The sequence below is a fragment of the Mastomys coucha genome, unplaced genomic scaffold (genome assembly GCF_008632895.1).
Source record: "Mastomys coucha isolate ucsf_1 unplaced genomic scaffold, UCSF_Mcou_1 pScaffold21, whole genome shotgun sequence".
Lineage (NCBI taxonomy): Eukaryota > Metazoa > Chordata > Mammalia > Rodentia > Muridae > Mastomys > Mastomys coucha.
The window spans coordinates 112,992,127-113,010,079 of NW_022196904.1; the positions used below are offsets into that span (position 1 = coordinate 112,992,127).

General features: G+C 46.9%; 1 protein-coding gene across 2 annotated transcripts in view; it reads left to right on the forward strand.

Moving 5' to 3' along the window:
• The first annotated feature begins 5,846 nt into the window (after window positions 1–5,846).
• The window catches only part of Hs3st4 (heparan sulfate-glucosamine 3-sulfotransferase 4), a 417,366-nt gene continuing 405,259 nt past the window's right edge, over window positions 5,847–17,953 (forward strand). The window contains exon 1 of one of the 2 annotated variants that reach the window (XM_031388205.1): window positions 5,847–6,559. In XM_031388205.1, coding sequence (XP_031244065.1) covers window positions 5,847–6,559 — 713 coding nt within the window. The remainder of the gene's footprint in view (window positions 6,560–17,953) is intronic. The other variant, XM_031388208.1, reaches the window with a different exon arrangement.

Sequence of the window (17,953 nt, forward strand, 5' to 3'; positions counted from 1 at the left end):
AGAACAGAGAAAAAGCAGTCTGGAAAGCTGTCTCGAGCAGAACATAGGCCACCAGCTAAGACCCACGATTTGACTTCCAGTCAATTATTTTTTGCAGCTCCCAGGCACCCCAGAATGCCTAAAATCAAAAACTCAAGTGACAGCAGATGCTGGCATGGATGTGGAGAAAGAGGAACACTCCTCATTGCTGGTGGGGTTGGCACTCTGGCAATCAGTTTGGCTGTTCCTCAGAAAATTGGACATAGTACTGCCTGAGGACCCAGCTATACTACTTCTGGGCATATACCCAGAAGATGCTCCAACATGTAACAAGGACACATACTCCACTATGTTCATAGCAGCCTTATTTATAATAGCCAGGAGCTGGAAAGAACCCAGATTTCCTTCAACAGAGGAATGGACACAGAAAATGTGGTACATTTACACAGCTATTAAAAATGATGAATTCATGCAATTCTTAGGCAAATGGACAGAACTAGAAAATATCATCCTGAGTGAGGTAACCCAACTGCAAAAGAACACGCATAGTATGCACTCACTGATAAGTGGATATTAGCCCCAAATAACCAAGATACAATTCACAGACCACATGAAGCTCAAGAAGAAGGAAGACCAAAGTGTGGGTGCTTTGGTTCTTCTTAGAAGGAGAACAAAATACTCACAGGAGCAAATATGGAGATGAAGTGTAGAGCAGAGACTGAAGGAAAGGCCATCCAGGGATGGTCCCACCTGGGAAGTCATTCCATATACAGTTAACAAGCTCAGACACTATTGTGGATGCCAAGAAGTGCATGCTGAAAGGAGCCTAATATGGCTGTCTCCTAAAAGACCCTACCAAAGCCTTACAAATACAGAGGCGGATGCTTGCAGCCAACCATTGGACTGAATGCAAGGTCCACAATAGAAGAGTTAGAAGAAGGACTGAAGGAGTTGAAGGAGTTTGTAACTCCATAGGAAGAACAACAATATCAATCAACCAGGGTCCTGCCCTCCTTCCTCCCCCATCCCCCCAGCTACCAGGGACTAAGCCATCAATCAAGGAGTACACATGGCTCCTGCTGCATAAGTAGCAGAGGATGGCCTCAATGTCAGGCATCAGTGGGAGGTAAGGTCCTTGGTCCCCAGTGTAGGGGAATTGAGGGCATGGAGGTGGGAGTGGGTAGGCTGGTGGAGGAAAACCCTCATAGAAGCAGGGGGAGGGAAGGATGTGATAGGGTGTTTCTGGGAGGGAGGGAAACCGGGAAAGGGGATAACATTTGAAATGTAAATAAAGAAAATATGCAATTAAAAAAAAAGCAGCCCACTCCAAGCCAAGGGTGGTCCTTGGCACACCCCATCCCTTTTGTGTCATGTGCAGAGACACATATGCAGTTGCACAAATACACTTTAGATTATGCATAAGAAAGGTGTGGTACCATCTTTCTGGCTTATTTTACTCACTATGATGATCTGCTGCTCCATCAATATTTCTAAAAATGACATAATTTCATTCACCAGATTTCTTTACCTCTTCATCTGTTGCTGGACATATAGGCTGGCTCTGTGTCTTGGCTGTGTGTGAATAAGCACACATGTACAGATATCTCTAGGTATGACAAGCTAGAGTCCTCCTGAGCTAGAGCCAATGAAAACCAAATCAAAATTAGTATGTGGACTGTAATCAGTCAGACAGTCTAGGTTGTGCTGTGATAACAACCTAGCCCTAAGTCTTTCATGTTGAAGCCCATGCAGGATTATTTCTCAGTTGTACACATGTCACTGGATCTGTATTCTTCTGAAGGAGCCCCATCTGCTTCTTTCACAGTTGCCTAGTAAGATAGTTTCTCTCTGAGCTTCTGCTAGAAGGAATGTCCTCCCTTCTGCTTCGGTTATGTTTCAGTAGCTGGAACATTCCACAGCCACATGTTCTGGAAAGAATCCAGAAATCATATCCCTCCCATTTTCCCACAAGGAGAGTGGACAGTATCTGGAGAATATTGACTATTATACACTCTCCTGACTATTCTTGCTTATTTCTTTATTTTATTTTATTTTTTAAAAAAATCTCTCCTTTTAAACAAATCCCCCCAAATCCTTCTGGTATTTTTCCTTTTAAAAGTCTAGAAAACCACAGTTCATGTGACTCAGAGACAGTGTCTGCTCACCAGGCTTTGAGTCACAGCTGCCATGTTTTGAGCAGTTCAGGGAGTTACAGTTCAGTGAACTCTGTGAGCTGGGTTTGAAGCAAGGGCACATATACAATTTTTAGGTACAACATTTTAATAGGAAAAGAATCAGGCAGGGCCTGAGCCAAAATTTAGATCCAACTAATTATTGCTGGCCACCACACATCAGGCAGACAGCCAGGTGCCTTTTGCATATGTTAGCTAATCCAATTTAGTCCTTAAAAAAAACAATTTCAGGTGATTCTTATCATTCTTCATTTAACTATATAGAAAGTATGCAAAAAAAAATGATCTGCTCGAAAGCCATTAACTAGTAACTAATAGGTGTGTCTTCATTCAGTCACTCGAAGATGCAAAAGCATAACACAATATCATCATAGGGACTGAGACCACATTTATCAGGCAGGGCTGTGGGGTGCATGAAAGGTGAGACTTCCAAAGGAAGGAGGTTGAAGTTTATTAGGTAGGGAAAGATCTAAAACGGCATTAGCAGAAGCAAGAAGCATTCCTCAGAAACATTGATCCACTTGCTATTGCAGCCTAGGATGAATAGAAATGAGGTGTTTGGAGGCCTGTAGATGCGTTGGGAGAAAGCTGTGAAAACTCAGATAGGCCTGAGTGAGCACGGAGGTTGGCAGTGGAAACAAAAAAACAATCCTACTTCTCCTCTCCAGACCCAGTGGGCATTGCAGCCTGGAGTTGGCATTCTCTCTACATAGAGAGCATCTTTTTATTGTAAGTTTCTTAAGGACATGTTCTCAGGGAACTCTTTCATATTCAGAAGCATGCAACTACCTCAGTATGGAATGCACAGTTTCTCTCTAAGAAACAGAACACACACACACACACACACACACAGAGAGAGAGAGAGAGAGAGAGAGAGAGAGAGAGAGAGAGAGAGAGAGAGAGAGAGAGAGAGAGAAGAGAATGCATGCCTCTTCCCTATCACTTCTTGGGCATGGTGTTTGATCAATGAGATGCCACTCTTTTGAATGTGGCTATTTGGGTATCAGAAAGAGAAGGGATTCTGAGCAATCTTCCTGACAATATCCAGATAAGATCACAACTGTGCAGGCACAACCCAGATGGACAGGTGAAAAGACGGAGCCTGCAGGCTCCTCTGGAAGGCCTGAGCTCTAGATCTCAGTTTTCAGTCTTAGTTGTGGTGGTTTGTATGAGCTCAGGGAATGGTACTATTAGGAGTTATCTCCTTGTTGGAGTAGGTGTGACCTTGTTGGAGGAAGTATATCACAGTGGGGGTGGGCCTTAAGACCCTCCTCCTAGCCACTTGGGAGCCAGTCTACTCCTGTCTGCCTTTGGAGCAAGAGGTAGAACTCTCTGCTCTTCCAGCCCCTTGTCTGTCTGATGCTGCCATGCTTCCCACCTTGTTGATAATAGACTGAGCCTCTGAACCTGTAAGCCAGCCCCAGTTAAATGATGTCCTTTATGAAAGTTGCCTAGGTCATAGTGTGTCTTCACAGTCAAGGAAACCCTCACGAAGAGAGTTGTGTATTCAGATTTTCAGTGAGTAGACTGATCCTTCAGGGAAAGTCTGCAGTTTTCAATTGTTTGGAGTCGATTTAAACATTTTCCCATCTTCCTGCTGCTGCATGCCAGATATCTGCCATCAGCTTGCCCTTTCTGGGCTACATTTTAACACCATTTTATGAAAAAAAATTTCCAAGTCTGAGAACACAGCTTTAGTAAAAACTGCCCATAGAGCAGGTCTGCGTTGAGTGCTGAGGAGCCTGGAGGTTCTGAGAACTGGGGGTCAAGAGCAGGAAGGCTCTGGCTTCAGCACCCTAGTGCCCTAGCTAGGAAAAGGAGTCCCACCCAAGCAGCAACACCAGCAGACACCCAGACTTCCTGGCCGATGTTCTGAAAGCTGCACTTGGAGGTGAAGGAGGGGTGGATGAAGTGGCATTTCTGGCAGCTTTAGCTGGCCCTTCCCATTAACATTACAGTAATGCAGTTGTGTGGTGGTTGAAAAAAAAAAGCATCGCTAGTTACAGGGGGTGATTTACAGGACACCAGACTCCGTATTTCAGAGTCTCCTGTGTACCATAAAAAATGTATTATAAAGGAATAATCTTTATCTGAACCGAAGCTGCCGTGTGGAAGACTCGTGTCCAGCTGAGAGCAGCAGTGAGCTTTTGTTCACCCAGGGAAAAGTCCCTGGTCTTCGTCATATTTGATTAACATTTTTCTTCTCTTTGGCACTAGGTATCTTGTTAATATTTAGACATTATATACATTTTCTTTCAACTATTGTTCCCATTATGAGATAGAATAGAACAGGAGAAGCCAGCCTCTGCAGCAGAAGAGGGGATAGTGTGGGTACCCAGCTAGCTGTGCCTAGCAGGGTAGAGCACACTAGTGCCAGACCCAGTACTCACGAAGGGTTCCTGAGAATGTTTCCCTAGATGGCCTGTCCCCCAATTCTAGCTTCCAACTTCCCCTTTTCTTTAGTTAAAGGCTACAACAAACCAGTCCACTTTAGAATCTCGCAAAACCTTCTGATACCACGGAGTGAGAGGAGGGATGGAAATCTCTCTGCGAAGCACAGGCACCTAAAATATTCAGTGAAGTGACACGCAGACATCCCTCTGCTTATTCGGTGTTTGGAGGGATGAGGACCCCAGTCTGTGTCAGCCCAGAGAACCCCAAGCTCCCTTAGCTCGCAGTGCCTCCCACAGGGCACAGGTGGGTGCACCTGTGGTTAAAGGGACCAGGTAGGGGACAGCGCCATCTCCCAGCAGAAAGTACAGTCTCTAGGTGATGAGGCAGGGGCAAAAGCTTTTAGTCTGGGAAACCTTGGGGTCTGTGTCAAAGCTCCACCCATCAGGAGCCTCAAAGATAAAGCTGGAGAGGTGGAAGTTGGGGTGGGGGAAAGAACTGCATCAGAAAACAAGCCAGGACCGAGGCTAGGAAAGAGACAGTCAGAAATGGGCTGAGTTTTCTCAGAGTCCCACCGGAGGAGACCTGGGGGAACTTGTCACTGCTAGGCTCGCAGCTTCCCCAGCGCACCACGGCCCGGGCCAGCTCTGGGCTACAATTCCCTCCAAGAGTCTTGAGAGAAGGTTGGCGAGCGCGAACACCTCCGACTCCCGTGGGAGCGCAGCGCCAGGGCGGGGCGGGGTCCTCCGCGCGCGCTTGGCGGTGGCTGGTGGGGCCAGGATCTCCGCTCTCCCGGGCGCCCCAGCCTTGGCGCACGCCTCCGCTTTCGCGCACCCCCTCCGCAGGCACGCGCGAGGCGAACCCCTCCTTCCCCGGGCGGCGGCGGGCACGCGCCCGGCCCCCTCGCCTCCGCCCCTCGGCGCCCGTCCTCTCTCCCGGCAGAAAGTTAGCAGCAGGGAAGGAACTCGGGGCTGCGGGAGCGGTAGCAGCAGCAGTGCGGGGAGAGCGGGGCGCTGCGCACGGAGCAGGTGCCGCCGCGACTGGGCGCCCCCCTCGGGCTCCTGGCCTGAGGTTGAGGGGGGCGGCGGGGTTCGCGAGGGGAGGGGGCCATGCGGCCGGGCTTGTCCCCGGCGCAGCGGGACGGCAGCCAGGGCCGGGGGCGCAGCGGCGTCGCTCCATGCAGCCGGGGCGGCTGGGCGGCGGCGGCGGCGGCGGCGGGGGCGGCGGCTGAAATCATGTCCGGGCAGCGCCGGGGGCCGCCGCCGCCGCGAGCCGGGAGCCGCGATGGCCCGGTGGCCCGCACCGCCTCCGCCTCCGCCGCCGCCGCCGCCGCTCGCCGCGCCGCCGCTGCTGCCCGGCGCCTCCACTAAAGGGCCGCCGGCGCGCAAGCTGCTCTTCATGTGCACCCTGTCCCTGTCCGTCACCTACCTGTGCTACAGCCTGCTGGGCGGCTCGGGTTCGCTGCAGTTCCCGCTGGCGCTGCAGGAGCCCCCGGGATCCGCCGCGGAGTCCCCGCCGAGCCTGCCGCCTCCCTCGCTGCCACCTCCCCGTGTGCGCTCCGGCGCCTCCTCGCCGCCGCCGGACAACGCGAGCCGCGGGCCACCGCCCGAGCCCCCCGAGCGCTTCACGACACCCGCGGCCGACGGCTGGGGACTGGCGAGCGGCGGCGGTGCTCGGGACGCCTGGCCCAGGAGCCCGCCTGCCCCCGGAGACGCGGTCACGGAGCAGGACGCACTGTTGGGGCGCGGGGCGCAGGAGCCGAGCGCCGCCGAGGAGCTGGAAGGCCGGAGGGCGGCCAACGGGAGTGCGGAACGGGGCCCCGCCAGCACCCCTGATTATGGGGAGAAGAAGCTGCCCCAGGCGCTGATCATCGGGGTCAAGAAAGGAGGGACACGCGCGCTGCTGGAGGCTATCCGAGTCCACCCAGACGTAAGGGCAGTGGGAGTAGAGCCGCACTTCTTCGACAGGAACTACGAGAAGGGGCTGGAGTGGTACAGGTAGGAGGCTGCCGCGGAGTGCGGGACTCGTGAGGGGTCCTGTGAGCCCATAGCCCGTGCATCCAGGGGAGGGCAGTGGGAGCCCTGGCCTGGTTGCGCAGAGTCCTGGTGCGGAGGAGAGAACAGGACTCCAGCTAAAAGATCACTTAATTTCAGGGAAAGGGGAGGAGCAGGTGCCTTGGGGAACTACCAGGCTCCAGATCTGGGAATCCCCAGCTCTCCCGCCTGTCTGTGGGGTGTTTCCCAGCCCAGGCCGATACAGGGCGCTGGGCTTCTAGTTGAGAACAAGCGGAGGAATGAAGACAGGGGAGCTACATTGACGACGACGAGCTTTGAGATCCCCAGGAATCAATCAAAAGCGCCCTCAAAAGCGTTTGTGTGGCTGGAATCCAACTTTAGTGTTTTAAGGTCAGAGCAAAATGAACAGTTTAAAAAAAAACAGACAGCGTAGGCACTTTGGCTTTATAGTAACGGTAGGCTATTTCCTACCTCTGTAACTTTCTGTCCCTCTTGGCTGAATGAGCACTGGGTTGATTTAGTATCAGGAGCCTAGGTGTCTAGATGCCAGTTGGTGCTCTAAGAGTGTCTGTGCCCTGTGCAGAGATCTTTCTAATTTGAGCATCCTTGGAGACAGACTGGAGTTACTTCTGCGGGGAGCTATATACCTCTTTCCGACAGGACACCATCGGGTGCTGTTGGTGCTGCGAGGAAGGCAGCAGGAGAAAGTTAAGTGCAGGTCAGATAGCTATTATCTATCTTCCTTGCCAGCCCCGACATTAAAACAACATTGGTGCGTGCACATGCTCAGAATGCAAGCCTCTTTCCCTCTTGTCCCCACCCCCCTTTCCTCCCACTTCATATCTTTCTGGATAACAGATCTGGATCTCGATCACATTTCAATAATTAATTGCAACTGTCAAACAGAAACAGAGCCCTTGTCAGCTGAAGCGCTACTATCAGTGCCACAGAGCCAATAGGTAAAGTTGTCCTGTGACGGGGTTGCTTTCCTGTTGAAGAGACAATGCTTCCTGGGTTTAGATCACAGCCTGGGAAAAGTTTTGGCCATTACTTTGGGGATACATAATAAGCATGTGTGTTGTGACTGTTTTCTCCCACTTTTGAAAAAAAAAATGCCTTGTGCCTTAAAAGCTTCGGAGAAGTACACTGAGACATAAACATTCCAGCACATCACACTGAGACAGGGAATGTGTCTGTTAATGTCTTGTCTGTTTCAACAGCAAGAACTAATTGGGATATTTTAGGAGGCTTCAAACAGTCCCTTCCTATCAAAACATAAAACAGCAAGTGCCTAATTTAACTGGAAAAAATCCTTATTTATAACATCACAAGCCATGGCTTCCAGTTTGTGATTATAATTAAAAAGGTGTTAGGATGATTAATGCAACAACAGCAAAATAAAGACAGGGGAAGATGTCTGACAGGGGAAGGGTTCAACTGTTTACTGGTGAGCTACAGGAATGCCCTGACTTCTTCTGTGGGGTAGGTAGCGTTAGCCATAGGAGGGGAACTGTGGGCATCCCCCTCCCGGTTCTAATTTTAAAGCTGTGCATCTTGTGGGAAGTGTCAGATGCCCTTTAAGAGAGGAATAAAGATCAAATCTTGCAGCATGTGTTTGGGGTGGCTTTGTTGCAGGGGAGCTACAGAGAGAAGAGCTTTATTTGGATAACCAATAAAGTTGATGGGAATGCTTGAACTAGGAAGTCCCTCTCCTGGGGTTTGGACAGTTTTCTAAATGAAATGAAAGAGATGACAGATTTCTCAGGTTCTTTTACATTGATGCTAGGATGAGGAGATGCATAAGCTACCTCACTGTCATAACATGGCTACAGAAGGTGTGCAGTGTAGCAATAGTCCCAGCCTCCTGATCCCAGCCAATACTTGTGGCATGTGTGGCTTGGTATTTGTTAGCTCTTAGTGGAGCTGCTAAACACAAATGGTTTGTCTAGAACCTGGTCCAGTTGGGCCCAGGTAAGAGACCCATTTGGTGTCTCTTGGTCCTCACTCCCTGGCCCTTATCCTCTTGCCATATAGAAACACAAGGCTGAGTGGTGCCGATTGGAGGTGAGGCAGAGATTCTCTTTAAGAGCAAGCCTCATGGAAGTGTGTGGCTATCTAAGAACACTGGTTTCCACTGAAACATGGCTGATGGAGAGACTCCCGGAAGCTCCTGGGGAGTCACAGGAGCCCAGCGAGCTTCCCAGCCTCATTGCTGACAGCCATGCTTTGAAGACATCTGTGAGACTTCATTAGTCTTGTCTTTTCATGCTTGCCCTGAGCTTCTCTCCCATGTAGGAAGAAGGGATGATAGATAGAACCTAAGGTAGAAATGCGAATAATGGCTTTGACTTAAACCAGTGGTAGAAACTCTTTGTCTTGGTTCCCAGAGCAACTCTAAACTCTAAATGATGGAATCTTAACTTGCCTGTGCCCCGTCTGCCATCTAGAATATGGTGGTTTCATTGAAGAAGCACAGGTTGATTAAAGGTTTTAAATTTTCGTTATTTATTTAACCATTTACTCCTTTACTTACTTATTGTTTGAAATGTACTCCCAGTTGTCCATTGGTTCTGCAAGTGGTCCTGGATTTTGTGCTTTGAGCAAGAAGAGCTGAGATGAAACTGGACCTGCTGTCAATGCAACTGACTTGGGCTTCCCTTCCAAGCTAACCAATCAGTTTTAGCTGGTTCATTTCTGTGGCATCACTCCAGTGGTCCCTAAGTCCGGGTTTTCCTTCGTACCTATGCTGTCGATCTAATGGGATGTAAAAACACTTCGGAGATTAGAAGGTGTACATTCGATTGTCAGGGCAGCACTGGACTAATGGATTAGGATGTGTGTATTTAGGCTGTAGAGCTGCTTAGTTAGCCTCAGTGGTGGACTGACCCAGTCAGTCAATGGTTAAAAAGCCTAGTGGATCAAGCCCTCATCTTCTGCCTTTCTGTACCTTTCTCCAAAAGGGCAAAACCATAAGCAAATTCTATAAGAATGATACAGTGATCCCGGCAGAGACCTTGAACCTTTCTAAGGGATAAGACCTTAGGGCAGACCCCTGACTGCCACTACAGAACTCATAATGTCAGAGGGACAGAACCACTCACCTCATCTGTGACTTGCATGCATAGTGACGAAGATAGTTTGCTTTAGAAGCCACTTAGCTCCAAGGTGATGGTCTATGGTCTTGTGTTCTTTTGGGAGGGTGGAGTGAGCCCAAGAACTCACTGCGTGCTGCAGGATGCTCAGCTCTTGTTCACCAGTGGTTGACAGCAGAACTCTCAGTTGGTGTCTGGAGAGAGGACTGAGGACATGAGATGCTAGTATTTATGGAATGCCAGCCATAGTGCTGGCTGGCACTCTATAGATGTGTTATTCACTGCAGCGTTGAGATTATGCTGTGAACTAAACAGCAGCGGTTCTGTTTGATGGCCATGATTTCTTTATCCCTGGAGGTAAGTGACTGGCTCACGGTCCTTGGTTTGGTGGCTGTCTGAGCTGAGATTCAAACCTGCATCTGTCCAGTTGCAGATGGATTTGTTTCTTTGCCTACTCCACATTGCCACTCATGAATGCTAAGGGCAGCTGCCTTTTCAATCCTTACCTTTGAGAAATGCTTAGTGACTGCTGAATGTGCACTTGGTGCTGTTTCAGGAGGATAAGAGGATGCGTGAGGTGGATGGAGCCCCATCTTACTGAAGACATCACTGTAGTAAGAAGGTGGACAGACAGCAAATAAGCTAACCAAACAGTGTGTATCGAACGGTTTGCTTTGATGAAGGAAGTAAGGAAGGCTCAACTAACCATATGCAAATGACTGGTACAGCTGAAGTGACCAAATTGGAATACTCCAGAACCATAAAATATACAGAATGAGTAAGTTTCTACTCATGGCATATAGAAACCCTAGCATTAATACTGAGGTTAATAATGAACATTATTAAATTAATTTCATGCTTTGTTGTTGTTGTTGGCACTTCTAGGAGATTAAAGTCATGGTCTCCTGTGTATGTTTCACTACTGAGTTACAGCCTCAACCTCCAATTTCTCTTCTTTTTACCATTTAAAAGTGGTTATTAGAGAATGTAATAGGATATCTGTGAGGGATTCTTAGGTCTATTGGGTGGCCCTTGTGCAGTGTCGAGCTTTTAAATGTTAAATATGCCCAGAGATCTTTGTTCACTTGGATTGGATGCTCCAGGTCTTGTGTGTGTGAGTGGGGTGTAAGGTGGGGAGGGTGGGGCAAGGCACTGGGCTTCTGAGTTTTTAAGATGCCCTAGATGCCATTGTTGCTACTGAGTCTTAGAACTTACTTTGAGATCATTGATGTGCGAATGCATGCATGCACATGTTTGTGTACATGCGTGTGTGTGCTTGTGTGTGCACTCTCACAGCTATTTGTACATGCAAGTGTTATTTTGAGGTGATCCCATGATGGGAATTATGTAAACAGAGTGATATTAGATGAGACACAGAACCAGTTGGAGATGTTCCCAGCAGAGGGAAGAGTGAATTCGAAGGTCCTGAGGAGGAATCAAATTGTGTAGCTCTGCGGCATCCATTCAACAGTCTAGAGGAAACTGAATGCAACAGTGCAACCTCCTGGCTGAGTGATCTCCAGTGCACAGGTTATATGGCATCACTCAGGCTCAGTCTGTCTGGCAGTCATTTCTTCCCTATAGGCTTGTCAGGGGAATAAATGAAATAATAGAAGTAGAAACATTTATTCATAAATTGAGTGTTCTAGAGCAGAAGTCCAAATGAGACTGAGTACTGCTCTTCCTCATTTCCAAAATCCTTTTGCCTTTCTGATCCTTCATCTCTAATTGTGGATGTGATGATGTTACCATGCTCATCTCCTTCGGATTGTTTTGGGAAATGCCCAATAAGGAGAACTTTGCAACCTGCATCTCCTTCATATTTAAAAAAACTGGGGCCCTTGTGGGTCAGATAAATGAAAGTATCGAGCTGGCCGAGGGTGCTCTTGAGCTCACTTCCCCTGAGCGAGGGGCAGCGTCAGCCCTGTTCTGGCTACAGTTCCATGCACACAGGCCCCGAGGGTTATCAGATCTTTATTCTGTAAGAAGAAACGGGAAACCAGGTTTTGATGTAAAAGCTTCTGGTTTTTAGGGTTGGCCACAGGTTTCAGTTCCTTAAAACATGTCATGTAGGCCAACCCTGGAGCGGATGAAACCCATCTGTGGGCTGGATGTAGCCAACTTGCCACCAGTTTGGGACCTCTGGGCTAAACTCATTTAGGAAAGTAACTGGCATGCTCTGCAGTGGCCATAATTGTGGCTTGCAGGTGCTACTCTGGTTAGCATTTCTCCCTTTTCTAGCTTTTTGCAACAGCTGTGGGGAAATGCCCCCTTGCAATGTGTCAGTAAGTACAAACAGGGTCTGATGCAAACACTGAGGCCGACAAAGAAACTTCATACATACCTTTTTGTTTCCAGTTAGCATTTCCAGCAGGTAGGCCCAGTTCCCCCTGCCTCAGCCTCCTTTGTGCAGGGATTAGGGCTGTACACTGCCACACCAGCTGTTTGCTTTCTTTCCTTTCTTTTGGTTTTCAAAGCTAGGGATGGAATTCGCGACCGTATGCGTGGTAGGCAAGTGCTCAACCATATATTCCCAGCAGGAAAATTCTTAACTTAATGATCTGAAATGACCACACCTGATCTGACCACATAGATAGATGACTTGGGTTTATAAGTTCTATTCCTGTAGGGAGGGTGGACACCTAAGAGGTAGGAAAAATGGGTCTAGGGTTTGCTTAGGTCAGGTACCAGCGTGCTTACATTAATAAAGCCCATTTTCTGACTGAAACACTTTGATCCTTGAATGCATTTCTGTAGCAGGCTCTTTACAGGGATAGATGTAGGAGTCTGAAGGGATATGATGTGAGGCAAGTCCTTTCAGCTCTGAGCAGGATCCACAGCACGCTCATTGTGTGACCTTGAATAAGTTGATAGATATCTTGAAGCTCCAGCTTCTCCATCTTTAGAATGGGCTCACTGTTGCTTACTTCCAACGCACTATATGGCAGTGAACCACAGGGACATCTCAAATGCCTTCTGTAGAGTTGGTGACATAAGGTACCTTACCTGGCTTCTTCATTTTCCTTCAATGCCTTCCTTTTATCCTGCCCAGCAGCTTGGAGGACCCTAAGGAGAAAGCCAGACTCATTTGTCATTCATTGGATACTGCCTTTTATTTCAAGATTATATCTGAAAGAGAGCTTGTGAGTCCTCAGCAGCTTTTAAGTAGTTATCCAGAGAACAATCAGAGGGTTCCAGAAGTCGGCCTGTTGGCACTGAGTGGGAGATGAGTCTAATTTCCTGAGGTAATCTGGTCATGCTCTCCACCCAGAGGAACTGGAGGAAAAATGGCCAAGTTCTCTGGGTTGCCATTCTCTTGAGCCTCTCTGGCAGAAAAGCAAACCATTTGCTCTGGATATCCAGGAGCAGTAAGCTGTCAGGCAGGTAGGTGTGTCTTCATCTTCCCCACAGAACCCAAGGCACCCTGCCCCTCTCCTGCCTGAGCTCTGGCGAGATCACTGAGGTGTTCCAGCCATCTGACCATGGCTTATTTTTTATCTTTGTAAGCCTTACCAGGCCCATCTTACTTTTAAATTGAGTCAGTGTAGAGGCCTCAGATGCTGGGCAAGTTGAGAATTGCTGGCTTAGATGCCCCAGAGCTTGAAAGGTTTGGTTTTTCTTAATGGATTCTAGCTCTGAAGGGATTGAACCACCACCCCCAATGAAGTCAACTCTGGATCCCATTGGTTTCTGTGGTTTAACAAGCTACTCTGCAACTGTCTTGGGAATTTTGGTCTGAAATTATAATTCACCACTAGAGACTTTACACTGATCTTGTCATTAATTAAAAGCAGAAGGTTGATTCTTTTTTTTCCCCCTAAAGCACTCACTAAATAGGATTCCCTGATTCTTAAAATTTTATTTTAAGAGTATACTAGCTATGTGTGGTGGTATACACTTTTAGTCCCAGCATTCAGAAGGTAGAGGTATGCAGATATCTGTGACTGTGAGGCCAGCCAGCATGGTCCACATAGTGAATGTGAGGCCAGCCTGGTCTACATAGTGAGTGTGCAGCTAGCCTGGTCTACATAGTGAGTCTAAAGTCATCTTGGTGTACATAGTGAACATGAAGCCAGCCTGGTTTAAATAGTGAGTGTGAAGCCAACCTGATTTATACAATAACTTCCAGGCCAGCCAAGACTATGTAGTGAGACACTTGAAGAAAAAAAAGGAAGAATCTACAGTTTAGAGGGGTATGAAGTAATATGTGAATTAATGCATATATATGTGAATATATTTATATATGTATATATATACATATATACATATATATTATACATTGCATATATGTTGGTGGTTTCAAGTGAGAAAAGTTGAAGTTATTTCAAATTAGAAGATGATTCCTTGGCACCATGACTAGGATGTCTGTTGGGTCATGGGCTTTAGGAAAACTGCCTAGAACTCAAAGGGTGTCAGTGCGTTTCTGCATTCCTTCCTCTGCTGTATTTGTCTTGCTTCCTTCTCAGGTTGGCTTCTCATCTCATTTTATTCCAGGTGGTAAGTAACACCCACCCCCATGTTTCAAGGATGGCTTTTAAGAGTGGAGAGAGTGCCTAGAGATGCCACTGGCCAGACTGACACGCGTCCTCTCCTAAAACAGAGGCACACCAAGCACACTTGGGTGTGCTCTCATTAGGCCAGGAAGATATGCAGACACGTCTCTCACTTAAGATGGTGGTAGGGGCATGGAAGCAGAGGTGGCCATGCCAAAGTGACAGGAAATAATTTGCCTGAAGAAGAAGAAGGGTCTATGGGCTTGATGTTACACACCTGATGCCCATGAAACAGAAAAACCCTCTGGGGTGGCCCATGATCTGTCATCTAGCATGTTAATTGGTAAGAGACTTAAAGAGTTAGTTTGAGGTCGAGTTTAGTTGCACTTTTCATTCACTCATTCAACATGTAATATCTACTGCGTGCCATTTGATGGGCTTAAACAAGGCCACCAGTTAGAGACATGAACATGAAAATGATTTGATGATAAAGGAACACAAGCCTTGACTAAATGGGATTCACTCTAAGAATGGAAGGGTGGTTCAATCCTTGACAGTATAATTTATTGTTAAGTTTAACAGATGTGCCAATTCCTGCGATATATGTTCTGGATATTGGAGAGAGAGTTTCTTTTCTGGGACTTGGTCACACCAACTTCCTCTGTAGAACCTTTTCATTCTCATTTCCTCTTCCTGGAAGGCTCTGTTCCCAGTCTCTAGGTTGCTGGTGTCTCCTAATCAAGCCTTCAGGTGTTGGCTGCCATTTAGACCCCTTGAATAGACAATTCCCATCTACATCAAGGTCTTCCCGTTCTGCCCTGCACAGCTGCTTTACTGGCCTCATAGGATATATTATTCCTCAAAGTTATCCTGGTCATTTACCCGCTCATTGGATGGTCCACTGCACAGAAACAAGGACCCTGTCCATCTCATCCTTACCAGTGTCCCGGCATACAATAGACACTCACAAGGTGATGCTTTGTTAACTGACAGTAAAGAATCAACAAACCCACTAGACAAATAGAGTCTTCTGTGTGTAACACTCCAGACTTCAGAGAACAAAGAACATGTCTGTTTCTTGGGAACTTGGGTTATAAATTGTTGTAAATGCTTTCACATGCTAATTCCACAAGACAACTTTGGGTGCAAGGGGGATAACTTAGGATGTGTGTGAGTCTGGCTCCCACTCATTGAGCCTCATAGGTGGATATACTCCTACTCCTCTTTTATAGATAGAGGGTGAAACTGGGAAGATAAGCAGGGTTTCCAAGGACACAGGGCAGGCTGTCAGGAGCCAGATGTTTGTCTGCTAAGACAAGTGACTCTTGTTTCCTGGCCTCTGTGGCCATAGTGATGTTCTAGGAGAACAGCCTTGGTTTTTTCTCATAGGCCATTTTATCCCAAGAGTCGTTGGAGTTGAGCATCTCTATACCATCATCAAAATATCATTGCCACTGCTGTAACACACTCATCCTTACACCCAGGCTGAGCCTGAAGAGTCCTGAGTTTGGGGCTAAATATTTCTACATTATTTCCCAATTAATAATCAGTTGCAAAAGGGTCTTGTGTTTGGTTTGTGATATTCATTGTACAGGTGGATCTTCTTTCTTGTGATTCCATATTAAAGCTTCTGTTGGAGGTGAGAATCTTGAGAGTTGTTGGAGCTGAGGATATATTTGAGTTTAATCCTGCTACTATCCTATCCCAGGGCACCTTTGGTTTTAGAGTCACTTGGCATTTTGATAAAGAATGTGAACCTGGGGCTGGGGAAATGTCTCGGTGCTTAAAGTGCTTGCTATGCAAGTGTAACAACCTGAGTTTGAATCTCCAGAAGCCAAGGGAAAGCCAGACATATAGAGTGACTGTCTACAAACCCAGGGCTTTCTTGAAGAAATGGAGGGAGAGGCAGGGGAAATCCCTGGAAGCTCACAGCCCAGCTCATCTGGTGTCCAAAGTAACACAAAATGAACACACTCCAAACAAGGTGAAAGGCTAGGACCAAACACCACACGTGTACCTTGACATATACTTGTTCATGTTTACATATATGGATCTTCACACCCACATATATACACATTTTGCACACCCACACTAAAAAGTTAAATAAATAAAAAAGAAAAGAACTTCTTAAGGGGTGGACCTGAAATTAGAAGTTATAGTTTTGAACCAGAGTCCAACTATGTCTCCCTTATATGCAGATTAGTACTTAACCTTTGATTCTTGTATTTCACATATTTAAAATGGGACTAGCATCCTCTTCTAAATCCACAGGAATTTTGAAGGAGGGGAAAAAGGTTCTAAGCAGGAAGCTACCTCATCTGTCTACACGTGTTAGTTGTTGTTAATCCACGCACGTTTCCTGAATTCCTCCAGGTAATTGGTTTTCTGGGATGTTGCACTCCAGGGAATGCCTGAAATACAGGACGATTCCTCTTATCATAAAGTTAGATTAAGAAGTTTAATTTACAGAAACTATTATACAGCATGGATATCAAATGTCCTGAGTGCAGACTGCAGAAGGTTCCAGAGAACTCTTGGGCAGCCTTAATCTGCATAACTCCCCTGACTTATGACCACTGAATTTTTTTTTTATCCTGAAACAACATAAAGAGTAATGGGGCATGCTTTCTCCGTCAGACTACCCTGCAGTTAATCAACTCTCGAAGTGATCACAAGATTCTCTTATTTGGTTCTCAATTGGCCCATCACCTTCCCCCTCCCTCCCTCTGCACACCTTGGCTATAACTCCCAAGCTGGTATATTCACATATCACCTTCTAGTTGCTCATCTATCCTGCTTTTTTACTAATCCTTTGTAGTAGGCAGCGTAATAGTTACTTGAAATATCTTTATCCTAACTCACAAGATACATCAGCTTTCATGGCAAAGGACAATTAGATTTCACATGGAAATAAGATCATGTGCTAACTAGCAAACGGAATGACAGATTGGCCCATATTTTTGGATGAACCCAATTAATTGCAAGAAACTTCATAAATGGAAGGGGAGATTGTGAGAGAACCAGAGACATGGAGCGTGTGAGGGATCGGGTCCACTATGCCTGGCTTTGAAGACAGAGGGAAGGGATATGAGCCAAGGAGCTTTTGCAGAATCCAGAATCAGAGAAAACACGAGAAAGTAGAATTTAGCATCTTCAGAAAGAAGGCAGCACAGTGACACTTCTGTTGAAATTCATCTTAGACTTTGGCCATGTGAACAGTAAGATGATGTAAACATGGTATTAAGCCACTAACCTTTCAAATACTCATTATAGTAGCCACAGGAGATGAATACACTTTGTTCAGGTGTGCCTAGCAGTCACCAAAACAGTTTGGTTATTTCTTTCTCTCTCTGTTTTTTCTTCTTGTCTAGAAAAAAAAGTCATCTTCAGGGCCTTCTGGTTCTCTTCCCAAACAGATGGAGTGGAAAAGTGTATGAATGCACAGTATTTCCAGAATGTAAAAGTATGAGTGGCTGACAGAAGCTAGGGGTTTCTGTCTCTTGAAGGTAGTGAACACTGATCTTCAGAGTATGTAGCTACATAAGCACCCGCCACCCAGAAACCCAAGTCTGAAATGAAGCTCAAGGAGACCGGTGCACAAGTTTGAATACCAACCCATGCACACACTAACCAGTGTAGATGGAGCCCCAGGTGTAGGTGCATCATGAGATCACTTGGATCCACATCCCTTTCTTCTTGTTGCTCCACCATCCCCAAGGTGGCTTGTTAGAAATGCAGTATCTCTAGCCCAGCCCTACCTTCCTGATGCAGAAGTTTGCATCTTAGAGAGA